Below are 25,837 nucleotides of genomic sequence, written 5' to 3' on the forward strand. Positions count from 1 at the left end.
ATGAATCCTACTTAGATTAATTGATGAAGCTCAACCTTAACCTATTTGATGTAGTTTGGATTCATCATGTATCTTTGTTGTTGATAGTCCAAGAAATAATATTTATGTAAGGGAAAAGTAGGATGAGGTGGCAAAGCATCATGTGCCAATCCTCCATGTGTCCTCCTAGGCAATATAATATTGAGATGGAGCCATGAGGCCTCTTAGACTTAGGATAAGAAGATTTCATTTTTTAGGGGAAGAAATTGTTGCATGCTATTGAGGATGTGCACCGCCAAGCCCACATGGGAGAAGGCCTCCACGCACACCATGCATGTGGGAGGAGGCATTTATGAGGGGAGCCCCCTTCCTTTAGTTATTGCTTGATGCGACACGCTCCTTCTTGTATAGCCACCACCCTTGTACTTTGATTCTCCATCCCCCTTCATTCTCAAGAAACCATGCTTCTTCTTCCACGATGTCCATATCTCCCCTCCCCATCTTGTTGTGTATATTCCCCTCTTCTCTCTTCTTCTTGCCCCCTTACCTCTCTTTTCACTCCCCTCTCCAATTCCCCCTCCCACCTTATCCTTCTCTCTCTCTCTCTCTCTCTCTCTCTCTCTCTCTCTCTCTCTCTCTCTCGCTCCCTTTTCCCCAGGGCTATGGAGCGTTGCCATGTTTTGCACATGTCGACTTGTGGGTTGTTTTCTTTCTGACCATGAAAAAAATGGTGTGGCTGTTGGGATTCAAATCTCCATAGTTGTTCACGTAGATCACTTTGTCATTGAGAGTTCCTCTTTAGCATGCATGTGAATCTCATTTTGTTACCTCTTTTCTTTTGATTTCTCTATGAAGAAGAAAAAAACATATATACATATATATATATATATATGATACACACACACACACACACACACACACACATATATGATACATATATAGACACACACACACACATATTGCTCTCTACTACCCCTTATCTCATTTCCACCCTCCCTCTTTCTATCACCTCTTTCTATTTTCTCTCCTCTCTCCCCACCCATCTCTCCCTTTCTTCTCTATCTACTCTCACAATTCTATCCCTCTCCTCTCCTCTTTACTCTCACTCCTTCTTTCCACTCTCTCTCTCTCTCTCTTTCTTCCTTCCACCCCCTTTCTTCTCTCACCTTCTCTATCTCTCTCTCCTCACCCCTCGGATCTCGTCTCACTAAATATTCCCCTCTCTTTCCTCACTCTCTCTCGACTCTCTCACACCCTCTCTCCCCACTCTTTTCACCCCTCGAGCTATTCGGCCACGACCTGCCATCTGCCCCCCTAATTCATTGGCCCGTTTCCCTCTAGTTTCCCTGTACCCACTCCTCCTTTAGTGCCATTTCCCCCTTGACTGCCATGCCGCAATGCCTTTTGCAACCTCCCCTTCCCCCTCTGCCTCTGCCCCTCTCCATCTCAGGTGCCCCTCCAACTCCAGGAACCAAACCCCTTGCCATCGCCGCACACCACATCACTTCCCCCATCTCAAGCTCCCCTCCTGCCCTAGGTGTCATGCCTTATCCATAGCTCTGTTGGGTGCCATTGCACCGCTACCACATCACCCAGCTCTAACTTTGTGCCCACCAACCTCACACTCTACAATGCCACACTTGCCCTTGTCCTGTTGGCCGCACCCTCCAACTGTGCAGCTATCCGCCGCCGATCGTGACACTGTCCTACTAGCTGCCCTTGGGCGTCGAGTTGCCTCTGCCTCGTGCCTCATGCCCTCACTTGTGCTTTGCATCTGGCGCCCTTGAGCTACACCTCTGCCGTGTCCTGTGTGCATCCTTGGGCATCGTGACAGCACCGTCGCATCCAACACCCACCTCAAACACTGTCCTAGGCCCTTTGGCACCATGCCCCACCTTCCATGTTGTTGTGCTTGCTGTTGTTTCCTGTCTGTGCCCCCTGTGCTGCCAGCCATCCCCACCCTCCAACCACGAACACTGTCCTAGGCTCTTTGGCACCATGCCCCACCTTCCATGTTGTTGTGCTTGCTGTTGTTTCCTGTCTGTGCCCCCTGTGCTGCCAGCCATCCCCACCCTCCAACCACCACATGGCATGCCCACGTGCTATACGGACCTAACTACTACCACCTTGTTAACATAGCCATCACTTCTCTACCCTACCACATTGCCAATGCTGCCCAAGTGCCACATGTCACCCTCGGCCTCCTTGACACATTAGCAAATCCATATTGACACCTTATCATGTCCACTGGAACAACCTCATCATCACAACCCTGTTGCTCTGCTGTCACATCACCCCACACCCTATTGTCACATGACTGCTAACGTGGCAATAAGAAGCCACAGTGGGATTGGAACTCAAGACCTCATCTTTGGCAAAAGGTTATTCTACCATTGGTCCAACTGAAATTCCATGTAATTTAGAGGGGATAGGCTCCATATATTCTAATGTTGGGCCTAAAGTTTTCGAAGGCGGCATCTTTCGATGGAAGTAGAATTTGAGCATACTACAAAAAGTAGAAGTGTTCAATTTTTTGTGCTTCCCATCCTAAAACCATTGAAATCATGGAGAAGCTAGTCTGCAAGGTTGCCATAACTCAATTTTATTTTGTGCCCTAACGATAGTTGATCATAGCTTTTGTTCTAGGCCTTTGTTTGAGGCCCCACAAAAATAAAAGGTTTTCAATTCTCTAAGATGAACCATGTCAACAAGTTAGATTCAATTCTCTTTGTTTCAAATCTCTCCTTTCAAACAATGGCTGATATCCCAATGTTTAGTGGAAGGGCGGATGAAAATCCTAGTGAGTATCTTGTGGCTTTCAAGTGCAGGTGTGTTTCCCTAAATTTTTTGCAGAAGACTGTTGGTTGTTAGTGCTTCCCACATTCTTGGAAGATTTGGCCTAGGTATGGTATGAGAAGTAGCCAGAGGCAGCAGTCCGTCAAAGTTGGCCAAGGTTGATGGTAGCAATGATCAAGTATTTCAGCAAGGATGAAAGGCCAGAGAATGTGCACTTGCAGGTGGAAATTTTGAAGCAATTGGAAGGAGAGACGATGCGTCGATATGTGGATTGAGCGGTCATGCTTCTTGATTGCTTGATTGCTACACAAGAAGACAATGTCGATTTCCAAACTAGAATTACTCAATATGTGTTAAGTTACTTGATTGTCGAAACCAATGATGAGTTCCATCTCAAGCTGAGATAGAAGAATCTAGAAACCATGGTGCATGACCAAGAAATAGCTCAGAAGTTTGAAAAGGTTCAATCTGACCCTGCATCAAAGAAGGCCTTTATACTGGCACAACCAACTTGAGTCTTGTGGCGCCTGTACCCTCAGTAGGAATATACCCTCAGCCTCCACCAAAAATGTATGTTATCCACCACCGAGAGTGCCACAACCTCTACCTAGAGGGCTTCCACTGCAACGTCAATGGTTCACTTTACTGCTTGACTTTCATTGACGACTACAGCAGATATTGTTGGGTCTACTTTCTGAAAGAGAAATCTGAAGTGTTTTCCAGATTTCAAGAATTCAAAGCCATGGTAGAAAACCAGACAGGAAGAAAGATCAAAGTCATGAGATCACTACAAGGGAAACAAGAGAACACCCAAAGACACCCTTGAAAGAGAAGAGGGAGCTTGTATTCCAAACTTGTGCATACAACAATGAAGTCCAAAGTCAACCATTTGGCCTTTTATACAAGACACCTTTTGAAGGGAGGACTAACCATTTTCCATTTTGCACTCTCCCTCTCTTAACATTCACAAGGCTCATGGGTCCACATGGTACTAAGGTGTCTTCTCTATCCTTTCGTTCCATCTTTCTATTGTAGGTCTTGTTGTTATGCTTCACTGTGTGTCAAACATAGCACTTGTGTTAACCATATAATAGCATATGGGACAATCCTGTCATTAGGAGGTAACCTTGCTAGGGTGTTTGGGACAATCTTGGCATTAGGAGGTGCTCTTGCTCAGGTCCCAAATAGCGCTTGTGTTGACCTCACTAATCTAGAAGGTTCTGATGCCTACTTTTGTCCTACGTCATTCGAGGCTCAAAACCTAGATGGCGAGGTCAATCTTGAGCCATTTGAGGCTCAAAACCCATATGGTCCATAATTGTGCTCCATGGCTATGGCCCTTAAAGTAAATCATGAAGCCTAGTCACCTCTAATCACTCATTACCATGCATTCTATGGCTGTGGATGTTAACATAAGTTGTACGTCATCCTTTTCCTTTAAGAAGAAAACCCCCAAAAATTTCCAAAGGGATAAGGGAAGAATGCCAAAAATTAAGGAACCCACCTATCAAAGATTAGTCATTTAAAAGATCGCTTTGTGAGTGACTGCATGTATGAGTCGAAGCTAAACATGTCATAACTTTCCATGGACTATGAATGTGCTCTCTCAAAGAATCTATTGATTTATACAAGTGAGAATACGTAATCAAGTAGGTTGTGACAATTGAGGGTGCCACCACCCCAAGCTATTGACAGCACTGCCATATGCTATAGTAGACTAGTCACACTATCATATGCTATAGTAGACTAATCTCTATCAAATGATGCAGGGTCAAAGAAGATCACATAGTCACTATGGATAAAGTGATCCAAAGGCTACATAAAATCTAGGTCCAAAGGTGTAAGTATGATACTGTGTTTTGGTGAAGAAGAGGCCTAAAAATTGACAAGGCATGGGAGCCTATCAAACCTATATGCTCAATTGTGGCTAAACATCCATCGGCATAGCATGTAGTGTCTATCATAAGCTCATTAAGTAGGAGATAAGAGTTCACGCCTACAAATTTGAAATACAACTAAAAAGGCCTAAGATGCCTAAGGCATGTGAGATGTTGAAGGGATAGATCTGTACTCCTAAATCCAACCACTAATCTGCACAGACTGTATACTATAGTCATAAGTGCATGCTAGGACACTAAGGTTCCCTAGGCCACAGCTAAAAATGTCCACTACAATAAGGTAGGATTGCATTGATGCATAGATTTCCTCATGCTCAAGAATGACCTACTACTTGGAGGTTATGGTGATCACTGGATCCAAGTTTGGTGCAATGCAACATAATTGATCTAATGCTTAAGCTTGAGGGTAATGCATATTGAGTGATATGAATAGCTCCATGCTAGTAGTGCTCTATGGTAGAGGCTTTCTTTGCGAGTCTCTACTCATGAGAACACTATGTGTGAGGTACTACTATGGGGCTTATGCTTGAGCTTGTCATGTTGAACCTATTAACATAAGGCCCTATGGGGCTTATGCTGAGTTCCCCTTATGGGGCTTATGCTCAAGCTGCCACTATGGGGATAATGTTTGAGCTAACACTATGCGTCTTATGTTGAACCTATCAATCTATAGTAATTTGACCATCCCTCTCAAAACAAACTACCTTGTGAGAATGCTCCATTTATATTGATGCAAGGGGAGCAAAAAGGAATTTTATGAACCAAGTCATGGTGAAAGAACTATATGTATGTGTGTAGAAATATAGATGTGTGTGTGTGTGTGTGAGAGAGAGAGAGAGAGAGAGAGAGAGAGAGAGAGAGAGAGGATGAAAAGATTCTATTTGAATTTCACCAATTGAATTTGGCTTGGGGATACAAGTCATGGAGATGACTTTGATGGCCATGTTTAGAGTGAGGTCACCATTGACATCCCTGGTTTCAATGGGATTTTGCACCAAAAGCATGTGGAGATCACTTAGTTGTGAGAGCAAGTTTTTCCCATTCTTTATTCACTCAAGATTACCCAATGAGAGTCAATAGAGAGGGTACTAACAAGGATGGCAAAAGTTTTTCAAAGCATAGAAGGAGCATAGAAGGAATTGGAACTTTGCAATGCTACCATTCTAGAGTAACCCCATGCTTTATTCGCTAAGGGTTACCTATAATAGAAGTCAGTAGTACAGAGGCTGTGTAATAAGGAAAGAAAAAACTAGTTAAAAATAGACAAGGATTCAAAACTTTGCATTGCTATCATTATAAATGCACACATGTTGCATGTGCATGTAAAATGTACATTTTTCTTCCAACTTATATTGAAGGTCAAAAGGTCACAAGGTATATGCTTCATATAGGTTACTATCTACATATGGTAGGCAGAGGTACATCTAGGAAAGATATCAAAGAGCTGAAATCATAGGTCTCAGGATTGAAAAAGGATGAGAGGGGATTCGAGGTGATCTTTGAGGCATCTAATGAGCCAACATTTTCTAGGTGATGCCTTTTTCTCATTTATTAGAGAAGAAGGAAGGAACTGCCCTATAATTGTAAGTAGTTCTTCAAAACACATAGGTCCAAGTGGATTATTAGAAAAGCTTCAAGTAGTTCTTCACAGCACATAGGTTCAAGTAACTTACTGTAGAATCTAGTGAAGTTTGGCTTGCAAGGACTAAAAGGCCAACCTAGACTCATCGCACGAGGGTGAAAAGGACGGATCATGGCTCACTCTTTAGGCATTTTGGATGGCCTATAGTGAAGATAGATTGGAGTGGATTACTATGTTGAAGCTAAGCAAGAGTGTTAGTCTACTATACCTCACCTTTAGTGGGGGGGTGATTACCTTTAGTGGGTGGGGTGATTACCTTGAAACTTTATTTGCTGTGACAAAAACTAATGTTAGCTGTATTTCGGCACTAGAAAACCTAATTGTCATAGTGTTAAGGGACTATTTAGAGTCTTTCCATGGATAGATTCTAAAGGTCTCAATTGGATAAACCCCAAAGGGTTAAGAGGATCTAGGCCCAATTTCTATAGTTCAAATTTGATATCTAAATGGATGATTGCATTTAAAGATCCTCCCAAAATGAAAAACCACATGAAAATGTCCCTAGTGAAACACTATGGTCTACTGAAAGGGAACATTTTTTTAAATGTTTTTCAAGAAAATATTTTTCAAGTCAAACGCTTAAGCCTTTAGCCTCCACCATTAAGACAAAGTGGGTAATTCAAATTACCCCCTCATAAACTTGACTTCTCTTGAGAACTTAAGCTACATGTTGATAACTAGGAAAGGGAAGAGGGGAGGGCTGGAAATGCAAGGGGAGGGATCAAGAGGAGAGTGATTAATGAGGACATCCCTCTATTTATGAGGGGGGAAGATTCCCCTCCTCTCCCGCTAATGAAGCTTAGAATTTAAAACCCTTTTACTCTTTCCCTTTAGAACATCTGCATCCTAATTGAATTCAATCCAAATATATATCAATTGGTAGAAAAGGGAGGAGGGGAGGGGTAAAGAGGAGAGTGATCAATGAGGGCACTACTTTATTTTATTAACCACGCCACCCCCCCCCCCTCTCCTCCTTTTCCACTTGTTTAAGAAGGTAAGAATTTAAAGCCCTTTTACTCTTTCTCTTTTAAAACATATTCATGTTATTTGGAAAGACCCTATTGCATAGTGCATTGTTCCCCCCTCTTAGTGGCTCTCCTCTAAGTTCAGAAGATATGGAGGATCAAATGAATCCATGGTGATGGATAGAGAAAGCAAACATAGATGACATCACCTATGATGTCATGTCAAACACCTACCATGACCTTATCCACTACTAAAGGTTATTTGACCCTTCAAACACTCTAATCACACACCATGCGACCACTCTCAAGCACACATAGTCACACACACTCACACATGGACACATACTTGAGACTTTGAGTACTGTGACGCCAAAAATTGATATTTTTAATTTGGCATTGGTATTGTTTTTCTCTATGTTTGATAAGAGTTTGAGTATCAACAAGTGATAGCCTAGCGGCTCTCACTTATTTCTATTTTCTATGATATTGTATGGGATTGAGAGGATGAGTGGAATGGCTCATTGTAAATACCATAGGTATGAATTATAAATACCTTGGTATGGGGTGAGAGTTATTTGTGTATGGGATATTATGTAGTTTTTAGAAAATAGGAAGAGAGTCATATAAAGAGGTGGGCTCATGTCCATGTGTTCCAATAATATAAGAGCAATCACATGCCAAGCGTGTGGAAGGCATGTGGAGGAGTGTGAAGTCAAGAGGAATCCTTCTAGAATTCCTATGTGGAATAAGGAGGATGTGGACATGAGGAAAAGAGAGGGTCCCTATGGGCTCCATGTGGGCAGACTCTTGACTTTCTCAATATTTTAAGAGTCTTGAGCATCTTGTGATGGGACACATGGCAAGAGTAGCCAAAAAGGACATGGATGGTGACATACGGGCTTATGTGATTGATGGGGAAAAGAATCTACAGGTAGCAATTGTAAATGGGTGAATGAGGATGATAAAATCTCTATAAAAGGAGCCCTCCTCTCCCTTGTTCATCAATCTCTTCCACCATTAGCCCTCATGTTGCTGTAGCTCTAGCCTCCTCAAGCCTCTTCCATGAGCCTTCTCTTCCTCTTGTAGATATTCTCTTATGTAGACTCTTGAGTCCATCTCTCTCTAGTCCATTTTCTCTCTATGAGTAGTCTTGGAGCTTTTGCTCCCTCTTCTACATATGAAACCTCTTCTTCTCCCTTGTGTTTGTAGTGTTTTGAGTTGCATTGGAGTGGAGTCTCACTCTATTGACAATAAAGATCACTTCGTATTCCTTCTCTTGAGTCTCTCTTCCCTTTTCTTTCTTTCAAAGCCTTAAAAGTTCTTTCTATTCGGCCGCTCATTGTGCACACATGGTCCATCCATTTCCCAAGCCACCAAGGAAATTACTTACTCTCTTTTAGGTGAAATCTATGAGTGGTGGATCGTTGATGAAGGTGGAGTTTTGAGGGAGCATCCTGCTCAGGCGAAATTAGCATAGGTGGAGGGTAGTTTGACTCCTTGTTAGTATTTTGCTCATAACTCTCTGCTCGGTAGTCCAATTTTGATGAAACTTATATCAGTGCAAAGCTCTCTTCAAGGCACATGTCTGTATATGCTTATATCAGATACTATTACAAAAAGTTATAAGTCTCTGTGTTTGACCGTCTATTTTCATGATAGTTTTTACCCCCATCTAGTAAACTGCCCATAACTTTCTCGCCACTTCTTTGTTTCTTAGAAATGTATATCAGCACAAAGCTCTCTTCAAGAGTATGTCTGTATATGCTTAGATCTTGAATCAGATACTGCTATAAAAAGTTATGAGTCTCTATGTTTGATGATAGTTTTTACACCTATCTAGTAAACTGCTCATAACTTTCTGTTCGATAGTCCGATTTTGATGAAACTTATATCAGCGCAAAGCTCTCTTCAAGATGCAGGTCTCTATGTGCTTAGATCTTGAATCAAATACTGCTACAAAAAGTTATGAGTCTCTGTCCCTGACAGTCTGTTTTCATGATAGTTTTTACCTCCGTCTAGTAAACTACCCATAACTTTCTGGCCGCTTCTTTATTTCTTACGAAATGTATATCAGTGCAAAGCCTATCTCAAGCTGCATCTCTTTATGTGTTTGAATCTTTGATATCATGTCTCTACTGAAAGTTATAGGCCTCTGTGTCTAATGACACTTTGAAGAGTGTTTTGAGTTGTGTAAAGGTGTCTATGAAGGAGTTGCAATGTTTCCTTGGAACCTACCCATCTGACCCAATCAGCCCATTCAAACTCCTCGATATATATCAGTTCATGTCATGTTGAGCCGCAAGATCTTCTTTCAACAACGTATCGCTCTTCTCTTTGGTGCAGACCGGCTCGTTGAGATTATGGCCTCTACTGATCCTTTCCTTCTCCCTATGCTTGAGTACAACATCACTTGGGATGCTTCATTCTCATCTGAGGGAGGAAAGTATGGTGTGGTATCTTGGCATAAAAGCTTCTTTTTAATGTCCTTTTCTCAATGATAAATATCTTTGTCAGTCAATTCGAAAGCAGCAGGAAGTGAAGAGGTGTGTGAAGTTTATTACCCCCAACTTCATGTCACATCTTTTGGTGGAGACACCGGGTACGTTTGGTATTGGATTCATGCCCCCTTACTAAATGGTCTTGGGTGTACTTGATTGCATGTTATGCCTAGTATAGGCATGTGTTTGTGATGAGATAAAGAAGATGCCTAAAAGAACTCCATTAGAAGAGATTGCAGTCCATTTAAGAGAACTTGAAGATTGTGAAGGTGATGCTCAAGCTATTCGCATAGTCACGATGATCATATCTTTTATGTTTGCACTATTGAATATGTTGGTGAATCGACAACACCAACAGCAGGTACAATGATAGATTGGGGATTGTTCCACGCACTGGCAGCTTGGTGTGAAGAAGAGTTGAGTCTTTGGGTAGTTTTTTACTATAACAATGGAGTGGTGATTCTCAATGCTTTCAACTTCTTTTGCTATGCAAATGATAAAAAGTATAATATCTTGAAGCTTTTATGTGCACTTCCTATTGTGAGAAGGGTGATTCTGGAATGCATGTATACACAATGTTTTCATGGTGCTGGTTGGTCAGTTATTTTGAAAGATTTTGTTCAGGATCACATTGTGGAGGGTTTTCGACAATGGTTATGCATAATAAGTTGGTCTTGGTATACTAAGGCTCTGTGCGATTTTGTTTGGATCTTGTTTGGGATATTATTTGGATCTTGGTGTTTCCTTTTCGTCTTATCTTCAGGATTTTGTTCGAGGATGCCGGCTTTGGATGGTCCATGAAGGATCGGGCGGAGATTTTGCCTAATTTTCTTGAAGGTGTAGCCTTGAGTTGGCATGAGGCCTTGCCAGACTCTACCAAGGAGGACTAAGACCAAGTGGTGGCAGCAATGAAGTAGAGATTTGGGGCAGTGGAGTCGCCAAATGCTTTGATGTTGCAGTTGGACCGGTTCTATCAAGGAGAGGGTGAGATGGTCTCTACATTGGCAATCCGATATGAAACTTTATGGACAAAGTATGAAAGGGCAACTTTGCAAGTTGTGGCATGCATCATCAGCCCCTCAAAGTCTCTCAGGGATGGAGCACTTAAAGATGAGCAAATTTGTTATGGCTTTAAAGCCTCGTCTTTGCTCAAAAGTAATGAGTAAAGATCCAACAACATCCATGGAGGCAGTTCGCATTGCGACCAAGAAAGAAGCTTCTCTAAAGATCGAATCCTCTTTTGTGTCTTCAACAGCTTCAACTTCTAAGGTGGAGGTAATGGGCACTCCTTAAGTACCAAAGTCCTCTGAGTTAGATCATAATATCTCCCAATTGATGGTAGAGTTTGCTGATTTGAAATTGCATATGGTTAATGCACGACAACCTAGAGCACCAAAGAGTGAAGATAGGCCTCGAGATATGAGTGGGATCACTTGCTATGAATGTAATGAAAAAGGTCACTATTGCCTCGAGTGTCCTAGATTGAGAAAGAAAGAAGAAAAACAAGTATCCTTGTTAGAAGCTTCTTTAGGGGATGAGGAAAGAGAGGTAATGATGGCTAAACAGGGGCGTGGTAAAGCAAAAGAAGAAGAAGAAAGCAAGAAGAAGTAGATGAGGAACATCAGGAAGAAGAAGACCGTAGTAAGAAAAAGAAGGCATCTAGAGGAGAATTAGCCAGTCAGACTTTTCTTTAAGACAAGGAATTGGAAGCTATGACTTGTTGTCCGACCTTAAAGAAAAGGAAGCTCATATTACCTTTGGTCAATTACTTGCTTTGTCTCCAAAACTATGGAAGGAATGGGGAAAGCTAGCAGGCACAAGAGTGTCAAAGAAGAAAAAGAAGAAAAGTGCCATTCCTATTGTTCAAAAGGTAGATATAGATGTTGGTGATGATGTACCTGTGGTTGATGTGATCATTGATGATCAAGTGATTTCTAATGTGTACATTGATGGAGGTGCATCGATTAATGTCATGAGTGAGAAGACCATGATAGATGCTGATTTAAAATACTCTAGTACTACCTCTCCTTATCGCATCAAATTGGCTGACAACACTAGGGTTAAGACCTTGGGAGTTGTGAAGAATCTAGAAGTGGATGTATGTGGAATTTCTGTGTTAACTACTTTTCAGGTGATCCCTACCAAGCCAGATGCACATGGCTATCCATTGATTTTGGGAAGACCTTGGCTACGCAAGGTGAAGGCTGTTCAAAAGTGGGAGACTGGAGAATTGATTTTGCAAGGAAATGATAAGAAGGTGCGCTACAACATTAGAAGCCGCAAAAAGGAAGTTGTTAAGGAGGAGTCTTCAACATCAGAGAGTTCAAGCTCTAACTTAACCAATGAAGAAGAAGAGACAAGGTGTAGCTCTGAGGAGTCCAACTCAGAGGGTGAGGTGGAAGGAGTGGCCTTTGGTCTTTGTCTTGGTGCTGATCGGGATGAGTCAAGAAGGAACAAGGTGGTGGTGCAAGAAGATCCTGTAGAGACACTTCATGTGGAGGATGTGGAGCACACTAAACGACGCCAACGCAATGAAGAGCTTCTTGGTGATTCTCTATCAGTAGTGAGAAGCTCCAGTACTTGGATATGTTAGATGATTTTCCATGTCTTTTGCAACAAGCTATTCACAGGTTCGACCACTCTCTCTTGTGGAGCACAAGATTGAGTTCAAGCCAGAAAGCAAGCCAGTCGTGCAATGCTTAAGGTGATTGGGGGTGATCCAAGCTGAGGCACTAAAGAAAGAGGTAACACAACTACTTGAGGTGGGATTCATCTTTCCTGTTGATGATTCAGAATGGATATCTCTTGTAGTTGTCACACCAAAGAAAGGAAATAAGTGGCGGCGGGTTTGTGTGGACATTCGTCCTTTGAATGCATGCACTAAGAGGGATCATTTTCCTTTGCCATTCCAAGATGAAATACTAGACCAAGTAGTTGGGCATGAGATGTATTCTATATGTGATGGGTATTCTAGGTACTTTCAAATTCGTATTCGGGAGGAAGATCAAAAGAAAACATCATTTGTCACACCTTGGGGAGTTTTTTCTTACAGAGTGATGCATTTTGGGTTGACCAATGCACCATCCACATTTCAAAGGTTCATGAGTCAAGTCCTTGAGCCTTACTTAGAAAAGTTCATAAGGGTGTTTTTGGATGATTTTTGCATTTATTCTTGGCACATAAATCACATGGAGAAGTTAAAGATGGCCTTAGCTAGGATTGATGAAGCAAAAGGATGTCTAAATACTAGCAAGTGTCATTTGGCTCAAACAAAAGTAGCCTTGTTGGGGCATATTGTGTTTGAAGAAGGCCTGCAAATAGATCTTGACAAGGTCCAAGCAATCATGGCATTGCCAAGTCCTGAGAGTGTCACTAGTGTTCGCAGAATTCTAGGAAAGAGCAAGTATTATCAATGCTTTTGTGATGATCTAACAGAGATAGTGCATCCCATGAACTTGTTGACAAGGAAAGGAGTTTCTTTCCAATGGGGTGTGGAGCAACAAGAGTCTTTCCAACAACTTAAGGAGGCCATGAGTAAGGGCCCAATATTGAAGCCCCCTGATTGGGGTCTCAAGACTTTTATGTAAATCCAAATGTATCTTTGCATTCAATTGGTGTTGTATTGCTACAAAAAGGAAAGGCAGGTAGAATGCAACCCATCTATTATGCCAGCCGACAGCTTACAGAGGTGGAAACAAGGTATGAAGAAATGGAGCAACAAGCTCTCTCTTTGGTGTTTTCAGTCAGAAAGTTTCGCTCCTATTTATTACCTCGACCATTTTTCTTCCTTACCTCTCAGTCTGTATTAGCATATCTAGATCGCAAGCCTAATCCTGGGGGGAGATTTGCAAAATGGTTGTTAGAGCGTCAAGAGTTCTCTTTCTCTTTTGTCACTGAAAATATCACTAGGTCCACTATGGCAGATTTGCTCACAGGACAGGAGGATCTAGGAGAAGAAAAGAAATGTAAGGAGAACATTAAAGATGAAAGAGATATACCACCAACAGCTTTTGTTTTGTATTTTGATGGGGCTTTCAGTCCTTCATGCCAATAAGGAGCTGGGGGAATGGTCTTGATGAATTCTAAAGGTCAAGAAGTATGGGCAAGAGGACAAGAGCTTCTAGGTATCACAACTAACAATGCAGCTGAGTATAATGCTTTGATTCTTGGTTTGGAGTGTTGTCTTCAAAGTCAAGTTAAAGAATTGGAAGTAACAGGAGATTCTCGGCTCATTATAAAGCAAATGCAAGGGCATTACAAGACAAGAAGTCCTCATTTGGAGGAGCTTAATCAAAAGGCTATGGCATTATGTAGTCAGTTTGATTTTTGCAAGTTTGTTCATATAAACAGAAAAGAAAATCAAAGGGCAGATGAGTTGGCTACTCAAGCCATTGTAGTACAAGACCAGGGGGTGGTTTCTTTGGTAGACACTAGATGGCCAGAACTACAAGATGTTCAGCAATATGTGGAAGAAGGCATGTTTCCTCGAGGGTTAACTCCACAACAAAAGCAGATATTGGTAAGAAAGGCTTGTCCCTATACTATTGTTGATGACATTCTTTATAAATTGGGAAAAGACAAGGTGCTCCATCGGATGGTTCATCCCATGGAGACTAGGAGAATCCTAGAAATGTGCCATGAATGCTCTAGTCATTTTGCTTCAGCAAGCACAGCTAGGAGAATTCTTAATGCAGGTTATTTTTGGCCACGCCTCCATAAGGATGTATATGAATGGTGTCAAAGTTGTAAAGTATGCCAAAAGTTTGGAAGGCGATAGTTGATTCCTGGGCCCTTAAGGCCTATTCTAGCATATGGACCATTTGAGAGGTGGGGGTTGGACTTTGTGGGACCACTCCCTTGCTCATCTCAAGGCAAGCATTATTTATTGCTGGCCACATATTATGCAACTCGGTGGGCAGAGGCCAAGGCCACAGTCAATAGCAAGGCAAGCACAGTTGCAAAATTTCTCTTTGATCAAATTTGTTCATACTTTGGTTGTCCTTTGGAAATTCTCACTGATGGAGGAACCTCTTTTAGAAATGAACTAATTGAAGATGTGGTACATAAGCTAAAGATATAAATCATAGAATGTCCACACCATACTATCCCCAATGTAATGGCTTGGCTGAGAAAACAAATGGATTGTTGTGCAATTCAATGGGAAAGCTTGTAGACACCAAGAAAAGGCATTGGGATAGGCACTTGGCAAAAGTTTCATGGGCTTACAGAACCACACACAAGCTAGCTATTGGGTTTACACCATTCCAACTAGTGTATGGAATAGAAGCCATTTTACCCATTGAATTGGAGATACATAGTCTTCCCACTGCTGTTGCAAGAATAGAAGGACAAGAGGATGCCTATGCTCAATGCTTGGTACAGCTAGAAGCCTTGGATGAATGCAGATTACAGGTCTTACAAAACTTGGAATCTTCTCAAAAAAGGCACAAGGCCCGTTTTGACACCAAATTACGCAAGAAGAAAGATATTGCAGAAGGAGATTTGGTAATGAGATTTGATAGCCGTCTAGACAAGCGGCTAGACAAAAAGTTTATCGGCCGATAGGAGGAACCATATCGAGTCAAAAAGAAGTTCACGAATGGAACCTATCAGCTTGAGGATGTTGATGGCATGTTGATACCCGGACACACCAATGAGTATCACCTTAAATTCTTCTATGCTCGACCACCTTAAGGGCCAACAGACCCTCTCTATCATTAGAGAGGATCTGCTGGGGGGGGAAAGATGTGACGCCAAAAATTGATATTTTTAATTTGGCATTGGTATTGTTTTTCTCTATGTTTGATAAGAGTTTGAGTATCAAGTGATAGCCTAGCGGCTCTCACGGAGAGTGATATTGGTGAATTATAATCTTCCACCCTCTATGGCTATTAAGAAAGGCTCGGGGGGGTCACTCATCATATGTAACCCTATCACGTGAGTTCAACAGATGGGTTTTTATTAATTCACTTACTTACATATTTACATAATATACATAAGGAAGTAGATTAAGACCCAAATGTTAATATATAGAAGGGTGTTTTATATTGAAAAAGTTCAAGAAGCTCCCAACATGTTCTACTTTCTATGATATTATATGGGATTGAGAGGATGAGTGGAATGGCTCATTGTAAATACCATAGGTATGAATTATAAATACCTTGGTATGGGATGAGAGTTATTTGTGTATGGGATATTATGGAGTTTTTAGAAAATAAGAAGAGTGAGTCATATAAACAGGTGGGCTCATGTCCATGTGTTCTAATAATATAAGAGCAATCACATGCCAAGCATGTGGAAGGCATGTGGAGGAGTGTGAAGTCAAGAGAAATCCTTCTAGAATTCCTATGTGGAATAAGGAGGATGTGGACATGTGGAAAAGAGAGGGTCCCTATGGGCTCCATGTGGGGAGACTCTTTACTTTCTCAATATTTTAAGAGTCTTGAGCATCTTGTGATGGGACACATGGCAAGAGTAGCCAAAAAGGACATGGATGGTGACATACGGGCTTATGTGATTGATGGGGAAAAGAATCTACAAGCAGCAATTGTAAATGGGTGAAGGAGGGTAATAAAATCTCTATAAAAGGAGCCCTCCTCTCCCTTGTTCATCAATCTCTTCCACCATTAGGCCTCATGTTACTATAGCTCTAGTCTCCTCAAGCCTCTTCCATGAGCCTTCTCTCCCTCTTGTAGATATTCTCTTATGTAGACTCTTGAGTCCATCTCTCTCTAGTCCATTTTTCTCTCTATGGGTAGTCTTGGAGCTTCCGCTCTCTCTTGTGAAACCTCTTCTTCTCCCTTGTGTTTGTAGTGTTTTGAGTTGCATTGGAGTGGAGTCTCACTCTATTGACAATAAAGATCACTTCGTATTCCCTCTCTTGAGTCTCTCTTCCCTTTTCTTTCTTTCAAAGCCTTAAAAGTTCTTTCTATTCGACCGCTCACTGTGCACACATGGTCCATCCATTTTCCGACCCACCAAGGGAATTACTTACTCTCTTCTAGATGAAATCTATGAGTGGTGGTTCGTTGATAAAGGTGGAGTCTTGAGGGAGCATCTTGCTCAGGCGAAATTAGCATAGGTGGAGGGCAGTTTTTATTGCAGTTTGACCCCCTGTTAGTATTTTGCTCATAACTTTCTGCTTAGTAGTCCGATTTTGATGAAAATTATATCAATGCGAAGCTCTCTTCAAGATGCATGTGGCTATTGCTTAGATCTTGAATCAGATACTGTTACAAAAAGTTATGAGTCTCTGTGTTTGACAGTCTGTTTTCATGATAGTTTTTACGCCCGTCTAGTAAACTGTCCATAACTTTCTGGCTGCTTCTTTGTTTCTTATGAAATGTATATCAGCGCAAAGCTCTCTCCAAGTGCATGTTTATGTATGCTTAGATCTTGAATCAGATATTGCTGCAAAAAGTTATGAGTCTCTGTGTCTGATAGTCTGTTTTCATGATAGTTTTTACACCTATCTAGTAAACTGCTCTTAACTTTCTGTTCGGTAGTCCGATTTTGATGAAACTTATATCATCGCGAATCTCTCTTCAAGGCGCAGGTCTCTATTGCTTAGATCTTGAATCAAATACTTCTATAAAAATTTATGAGTCTCTGTGTCTGACAGTCTGTTTTCATGATAGTTTTTACCCCCGTCTAGTAAACTGTCCATAACTTTCTGGCCGCTTCTTTGTTTCTTATGAAATTTAAATCAGCGCGAAGCCTATCTCAAGCCGCATCTCTTTATGTGTTTGAATCTTTGATATCATGTCTCTACTGGAAGTTATAGGCCTTTGTGTCTAATGACACTTTGAAGAGTGTTTTGAGCTAAGTGTAAAGATGTCTATAAAGGAGTTGCAATGTTTCCTCTGAACCTACCCATCCGACCCAATCAGCCCCTTCAAACTCCTCAATATATATCAGTTCATGTCATTTGAGCTGTAATATCTTCTTTCAACAATGTATCGCTCTTCTCTTTGGCACAGACCGGCTCGCTGAGATTATTGCCTCTACTGATCCTTTCCTTCTCCCTATGCTTGAGTATAACATCACTTGGGATGTTACCATCTTCATTCTCATCTGAGGGAGGAAAGTATGGTGTGGTATCTTGGAATAAAAGCTTCTTTTTAATGTCTTTTTCTCAATGATAAATATCTTTGTCAGTCAGTTCGAAAGCAGCAAAAGATGTGACATGAAGTTGGGGGTAATAAACTTCATGCACCTCAGATGTGACATGAAGTTGGGGGTAATAAACTTCACGTACCTCTTCACTTCGTGCTGCTTTCGAACTGACTGACAAAGATATTTATCATTGAGAAAAGGACATTAAAAAGAAGCTTTTATGCCAAGATACCACACCATATTTTCCTCCCTCAGATGAGAATGAAGATGGTAACATCCCAAGTGATGTTATACTCAAGCATAGGGAGAAGGAAAGGATCAGTAGAGGCCATAATCTCAGCGAGCCGGTTTGTGCCAAAGAGAAGAGCGATACATTGTTGAAAGAAGATATTACAGCTCAAATGACATGAACTGATATATATCGAGGAGTTTGAAGGGGCTGATTGGGTCGGATGGGTAGGTTCGGAGGAAACATTGTAACTCCTTTATATTACACTTAGCTCAAAACACTCTTTAAACTGTCATTAGACACAGAGGCCTACAACTTTCAGTAGAGACATGATATCAAAGACTCAAACACATAAAGAGATGCGGCTTGAGATAGGCTTCGTGCTAATATACATTTCGTAAGAAACAAAGAAGCGGCCAGAAAGTTATGGGTAGTTTACTAGACGGGGATAAAAACTATCATGAAAACAGACTGTCAGACACAGAGACTCATAACTTTTTGTAGCAATATCTGATTCAAGATCTAAGCAATAGAGACCTGCGCCTTGAAGAGAACTTCGCGCTGATATAAGTTTCATCAAAATCGGAGTAACGAACAGAAAGTTATGAGCAATTTACTAGACAGGTGTAAAAACTGTCATGAAAACAGACTGTCAGACACAGAGACTCATAACTTTTTGCAGCAGTCTCTGATTCAAGATGTAAGCATATATAGGCATGCGCCTTGAAGAGAGCTTCGTGCTGATATACATTTCGTAAGAAACAGAGAAGCGGCTAGAAAGTTATGGGCAGTTTACTAGACGGGGGTAAAAACTGTCATGAAAACAGACTGTCAAACACAGAGACTCATAACTTTTTGTAGCAGTATTTGATTCAAGATCTAAGCACATAGAGATATGCGCCTTGAAGAGAGCTTCGCGCTGATATAAGTTTCATCAAAATCGGACTACTGAGCAGAAAGTTATAAGTAAAATACTAACAGGGGGTCAAACTGCCATAAAAACTGCCCTCCACCTATGCTAATTTCGCCTGAGCAAGATGCTCCCTCAAGACTCCACCTTTATCAACGAACCACCACTCATTGATTTCGCCTAGAAGAGAGTAATTAATTCCCTTGGTGGGTCGGAAAATGGATGGACCATGTGTGCACAGTGAGCGGTCGAATAGAAAGAACTTTTAAGGCTTTGAAAGAAGGAAAGGGAAGAGAGACTCAAGAGAGGGAATACGAAGTGATCTTTATTGTCAATAGAGTAAGACTCCACTCTAATGCAACTCAAAACACTACAAACACAAGGGAGAAGAAGAGGTTTCACAAGAGGGAGCGGAAGCTCCAAGACTACTCATAGAGAGAAAATGGACTAGAGAGAGATGGACTCAAGAGTCTACATAAGAGAATATCTACAAGAGGGAGAGAAGGCTCATGGAAGAGGCTTGAGGAGACTAGAGCTATAGCAACATGAGGCCTAATGGTGGAAGAGATTGATGAACAAGGGAGAGGAGGGCTCCTTTTATAGAGATTTTATCACCCTCCTTCACCCATTTACAATTGCTGCCTGTAGATTCTTTTCCCCATCAATGACATAAGCCCGTATGTCACCATCCATGTCCTTTTTGGCTACTCTTGCCATGTGTCCCACCACAAGATGCTCAAGACTCTTAAAAGTCAAGAGTAGGGACCCTCTCTTTTCCACATGTCCACATCCTTCTTATTCCACATAGGAATTCTAGAAGGATTCCTCTTGACTTCACACACTCCACATGCCTTCCACATGCTTGGCATGTGGCCTCTCTTATATTATTGGAACACATGGACATGAGCCCACCTGTTTATATGACTTTCTTCCTATTTTCTAAAAACTCCATAATATCCCATACACAAATAACTCTCACCCCATACCAAGGTATTTATAATTCATACCTATGGTATTTACAATGAGCCATTCCACTCATCCTCTCAATCCCATACAATAGTATAGAAAATAGAAATAAGTGAGAGCTGCTAGGCTATCACTTGATACTCAAACTCTTATCAAACATAGAGAAAAGCAATACCAATGCCAAATTAAAAATATCAATTTTTGGCATCATACTACCCCACAAAACCCCCTTCTGAGCAAAGATGGGATGACGTGAGACAACCTTCAACATGCTATAAAATAACTCAAATAGTACCATGTCTCTCTAGTAGACATGTTTCTCATTTCCAACACAAAGGATAAAGTTTGAGCATAACTCACAGGCCTAGCTAGGTCCACAAGCCTTGCACATGAGCATGGTTAGAGGCTCCAAGTTTTAGCATGGATGCATGAGAAATTAGAGGTCTAGGGGACCAAGGTGCCCAAATTCTAGAGATTCCCTTCTAGGCCTAAGAGCATTCATGGGTGGATGAGAAATCAGAGGTCTAGGGGACCAAGATGCCCAAATTTTAGAGATTCCCATCTAGGCCTAAGAGTAGTCTCATACCTAGTAGTAATATAAATCGGTCTATCTAGGGAATAGTGCCCCCTCACTCTAAATAGGGGTATGATGTGGACATGATGGATGCTTTACAAGGCAAAAAATCATACATAAGATTACTGTTAATCAAATTTGGGGAACTCCCTAGGCAGAGAACTCTCGACATTCACATATGAAAACAAAAAATAGAGATAATCTCTGGATTGTTAATGAAGCATGATCTCTTCCATTAATGTTTCCATGGTACTATGTCTTGGGGGCCATAAATGATGAGGATGATGAGCAAGAATTCTCCTTCTAGTGCATCTAAGGCCATAAAGGTGATTTCTAGTTCATACATATAAATCGCATCTGAATTAAAGGCTCCTTTACAGTGATTTTAAAGACTAACGTTTTAAATTTGGCCTTTCTTCGAACAATACTTGCTATGTGCATGTATGACAAATCTAACATATAATCACCTGAGTAGAGGAAACAATCACTCAACTCAATATTATGTCACCAAGTTTTTGTCTTTGAGGCATGGCTTTCATTCTAGCCAAGACAGTAGAGTCGTGTCCTAAAAGATATCTTCAAAAGGACACGTATGTTTAAACACTAATTGCAAATTTGAGTGCACGTGTACTCACACAAGAAAATTCACTTGCTAGGAAGTGTATTGCACACAAGATATTTCCCAACCCAATGGCAATCGAAACTAATTGATAATACTCAGTTCCAAGTCAAGCTTGCTCAAGACGTACATGACCTCAAAAGCAACCCAAAATAGGAACAAACAAAGAAAAATGTGGATGAACTTGGAGCTTCTCCAAAACGAAAATGCCTAGTAAAAAGCAAGCTCAAGAATGACGTCGCCCAACAAAAACAAGTTACTGTTGTAGAAACATGATGGATTGGACAACAACAACCTAATGCAAAAATGATGGGCACAACAACACCTCATGTATGATAAATGGCAAGTTGAAGTCTCCTCACATGGTGGGCTAAAGCAATAAGAAATATACATGATGTTCTTGAATACCATCTTTGATACCATTTGTTAGTTATGAGCTACAGCAAGAAGTCGAGAAGCTATGGAGGATCAAACAAATATATGGTGATGGATAAAGAAAGAAAAAGAAATGTGATAATGCTTAATGGATAAAATGAATGTATTGGAATCACCCAAGTATATGACTTTATATGCAAAGCCTTATCTTTTGACATTAAACGCATAACATCACCTATGATCCCAAAGGTCACTTGACCCTTCAATCAGTCTAATGGCACACCACTCTCAAACACACACATGGTCATACACTCACACATGGGCACATACATGAAGCTTTGAATAACCAACACTTAGTCTCAACAAATTATTCCATATATAACTTGACTTAAGGGGAAACACAATATTTTCCAATGGGAAAATTCTATCAATTTCTTAGGTGAAAAGGTGAAAATAGCCAAATTAATCTAACATCAAAGGGATAACTTTTCGCCTCTCATTGAATCTTTCCACTAGGCTACATGAGATGTGAAAAATTACTGTAAAAAGATTTTTAAACTCTTACCCTCATAAATAACATTGGAGGAGACCCTTCCCTCATAATAGAGGCACTTCCTCATTAATCACTCTCCTATTTCCACCCCCCCCCCGCCCCCCCTCCCCCCCTTTTTGCCTTTACCACCCCTCAAAATAGAGGCGAGGGGCTCCTCATAATAGAGATTAATGACTCTCCTCTTTACAACCCCTTGCTTTGCCTTTACCCCCCCTCCCTTCTCCCTTTTCATTAATACATTTTAAAATTCTTTTCAATTGAGTGGACCTATTTGGGAAGACCTTGTGAGCAGGTGTAGAATTCCCATTGCGTAGAATTTGAAGCTATCTATTTGACCTTAGCTTGATTGGTCTGCTCCAAGTAAGGATTCAATGGAATTTCTGAATTTCTCCATAAAACACCTTTTCAATTATGTTTCTCCTTAGATGAAGTTATATGTATGGAATAATAGAGGGGAGGGCCCCCCTCGTAATAGAGGTTAATGACCCCCTACTTAACCTTTTACCCCCCCCCCTCCCTAGTCCCTTTTTTAATATACATCTTGAATTATTTCCAATTTGGGGGACTTATTTGGAAGACCTGGGTGAATGTGAATGTTTTGACATGGAAAAACTCCATGGTAGTGAAAAAAGGAAAAGTAGATATACTTTTGTTTAAATGGTTTTTTATCTTTGAAATCGAAAGTGCCAACAACGGAGATAGAATCTTGAGCTGTCCTTGGGGCTTAAACTCAAGACCGACACAAGCACACGCACACTCAGGACCCACATTGTAGCGGCTTGGGTCTAAAAGCTTGTTGGCAAATTTGTGTAAAATGTTGAAAGCATGGAGATTTGGAAGCTGTGTGTTTTTTTATTTATAGAAAAGAAAAGAGAGGAGAACTTTGGAACTTTGCAAATTTGCAATGTTTGTGTATGCGTCTAGGTCTGTGTAATTGTCTTCATCTTCATCTTCATCTTCGTTTTCGTCTTCGTTTTCGTTTTTCAGATCCCAAGCATTTCTTCTGTCCATCAATTTCTTTGCCTTCTGTCCATCAATTTCTTCCTCCCTCACCCCTTCATCCTATCACCGTTTTCTCCTTCCACAGCATCGATCTTAGCTCCTCCATCGCTTCACGCCGCTTTGCAGATCATCCTTCATGGACCTCCACAATTCCAGCCATCAGAACGGCGCTTTCCATCACGATTTCGTAGCGCAAGTTGCCGCCCATCCTATCGACGTTATCCTAGACCCTGGCAACGCGGACAGCGCCGCCGATTTCCACGATCGTTTGGTTGCACTAGATCCTAGTGATGGCAATCGTGTTGAAGTAGGCGCAGACGGTCGCAAGGAGGCGAACGGTGATTACCGAGTAGATTCGCATGACAGAGACGAGGATCGCGATTTTGAGGTGGAAGAGCGCGCAGTCCGTGTCCAAGAAGATAAGATCAAGAGTCTAGCCCAATTGAATGAACCCCTCGTGAAGGAAGTTGCGTCTTCCCGAGTACTGAATGAGAAATTGGAGGAAGAAATTACAATCTTGGAAGAACGTTTGCGAGAAAACAGTTCAAGAACAGAAAAGTTGCTTGTGGAGAATACTTGTTTAAATGAAGAGAAACGCACATATGAGGAAGAAACTGTCTCTATTGTCAAGGAGATCGCTACGTTAAAGGCAGAGAAAAGTGCCTTATCAATTGCGAAGCAGACAGCACTTGAGGAGAAGAGGTCTATCGAGTCCGATCTGACCAATTCAAAGGAAAGAATAGTTGAATTGACTATCGTTTTAGAAGAGCGAAATTGGGCTCTAGCTACTGCACAAGGAGACGTCAATGCTCTGAACTTGGAGATAGAACAGCTAAAACTTGAGAAAGAGAAGGCTATGAAGGAGATCCCCCTCTTGATCACGAACTTGACTGAAAAGACAAAAGAGGTTAGTCAGCTACAGTCAGAGATAAAATTTTTTGAGGAGGAGGTTGCAAAGGTGACAAGTGCCCGAGATGCATCAGAACAGGAAGCATTAGAAGCCAGGATGGTCATTGATGAACTTGGTGATTCGATTTCAAGGCTTAAAGAACTTGAAGGAACCCTGCAAAACCAGCTTGATAGAGCCAGAGAGCGGATCCAATTCCTGGAAGGACAGGATAGTTTAATGGTTGTCCGGGATTTAGAGAACAAAATTTTCGGCCTAGAAAGCGATTTGAATGCTGTGACAAATGACCACAGGGTCATTTCGTTGGCCCTTGAACAAGAAAGAGAGGCCAAAGCATCTTTGGCCAAGACGCTGGAATTGAGTCACGCTCAAGCCAGGGGCCTGGAAGAAGATCTGAACTCGTTGAAATCTTCTCTTGAGGTAAAGGAAGAGAGTGCAAAGGTGAACCAGCAGCTAGCGGTAGACCTGGGAAACGAGATTATTCCAAAGCTGCTGGAAGAAAATAAAATGAGCCAGCAGCGAGTTATAGACCTCGAAAGCAGGATTTCAAAGTTGCTGGCAGAAAATCAGACTTTGGCTGCTGCTATCTCTGATTTAGAAGATCAAGTGAAGAGGTTGACTTCTGACTCCAAAGAGGAGGAAACAAAGAAACTGGAGCAATTGAAGGCCACAATCAAGGCGTGTGAGAGAGCTGTAGATGAGGCACAGAAGGAAGCAAGAGTTTCAGCAGAGAAGGAACTTGAGCTGAAATTCAGATTACAAGAAATAACTGCACATGCCAATAAAACTTCCAAGTTAGCTGCCATGGCACCACCTCTATTGCTCTCTGCCAGCACCTTGGTGGCCGTGGTCGGTGTACTAGCCTTGTTGAGATACACCAAGTCAAGGTGAGTTTTGCATCTGCACTACCGTCTACCACAATTGTTTTAGTACGTTCACCTTCTGCAAAAATTGGACGTGTAATCCAGAATCTTATCTCTGACAGTCAAGCAGGTTTTGTGTGTCTGAGAAAATTAATAATTGCTTGACTGAGGAGTTCCACTTGTACTGAGTGAGTTAGTTGAACACACACTAGTTTTCTATTGTAGGTTACTCCAGTTCAGCCATATCTTGTTGATAGTTCAGAGTTGCTCTAGGCTTATCTTTGTGCTCCAGTGATTCCTCCTTTTTAAGTTTCCAATTTTGTGGTTTTACTTCCATGTTCCCAAGTTTCTGCTATGTTGAATGATGTCCACACAACATGGTGGTATTGATGTTGAAAGCTTCCAGATTTTAGTAAAGGTATTGTATGGAGTTCCAAGTTTTCTATTTATGTTACCACAAGGAGTTGATGTTATACTTGAGGCTCACTCAAAAATGTGACCTTTGAAGGACATGTACATTGGAAAGTAGTGGATTATTAAATAGATGTCCCACTTTACAGTGCATTAAGCGGGTGTGTTATTATGTTAAGCATTAAATATGGTGTGAGACATTGTAATTAGATGTAGTTATGGATATTTATTTCTCACACTTGTATTAAGCAACGTGAGACGGTTCCAGAGTGTGAATGGTTCTTCAAGTAAAGATCTATGCTATTGAGTCCCACGATAGACTTCATGATTTGTCATGTCCTCTTTATTTCTAAGTTTCTTGTGTTGCTTACTAATTGATGGTATTTAGTATGTTTGCATCTCATAGTTGGCTTCAAGATACTTCCACATTTTGGAAGGTTTGTCCATTACTCGCTCTGCCTGGGAAGTGATATCGTGGTCACTTGAGAATGTGAAGACGCCCTGGCCCCCACCTGGTGTTCTCTGATCCCCATGA

General features: G+C 41.3%; 1 protein-coding gene across 1 annotated transcript; it reads left to right on the forward strand.

Moving 5' to 3' along the window:
- The first annotated feature begins 22,986 nt into the window (after window positions 1–22,986).
- LOC147885626 (uncharacterized) lies at window positions 22,987–25,458 on the forward strand. Its single transcript, XM_087396944.1, has one exon. The coding sequence runs from the start codon at window positions 23,258–23,260 to the stop codon at window positions 24,917–24,919; it is 1,662 nt and encodes a 553-aa protein (XP_087253070.1). The 5' UTR covers window positions 22,987–23,257; the 3' UTR covers window positions 24,920–25,458.
- Window positions 25,459–25,837: the final 379 nt, after the last annotated feature.

The sequence above is a fragment of the Dipteris shenzhenensis genome, chromosome 25 (genome assembly GCF_047967505.1).
Source record: "Dipteris shenzhenensis isolate YYH24624 ecotype China chromosome 25, Dip_SZ_1.0, whole genome shotgun sequence".
In the NCBI taxonomy this organism is placed as follows: Eukaryota; Viridiplantae; Streptophyta; class Polypodiopsida; order Gleicheniales; family Dipteridaceae; genus Dipteris; species Dipteris shenzhenensis.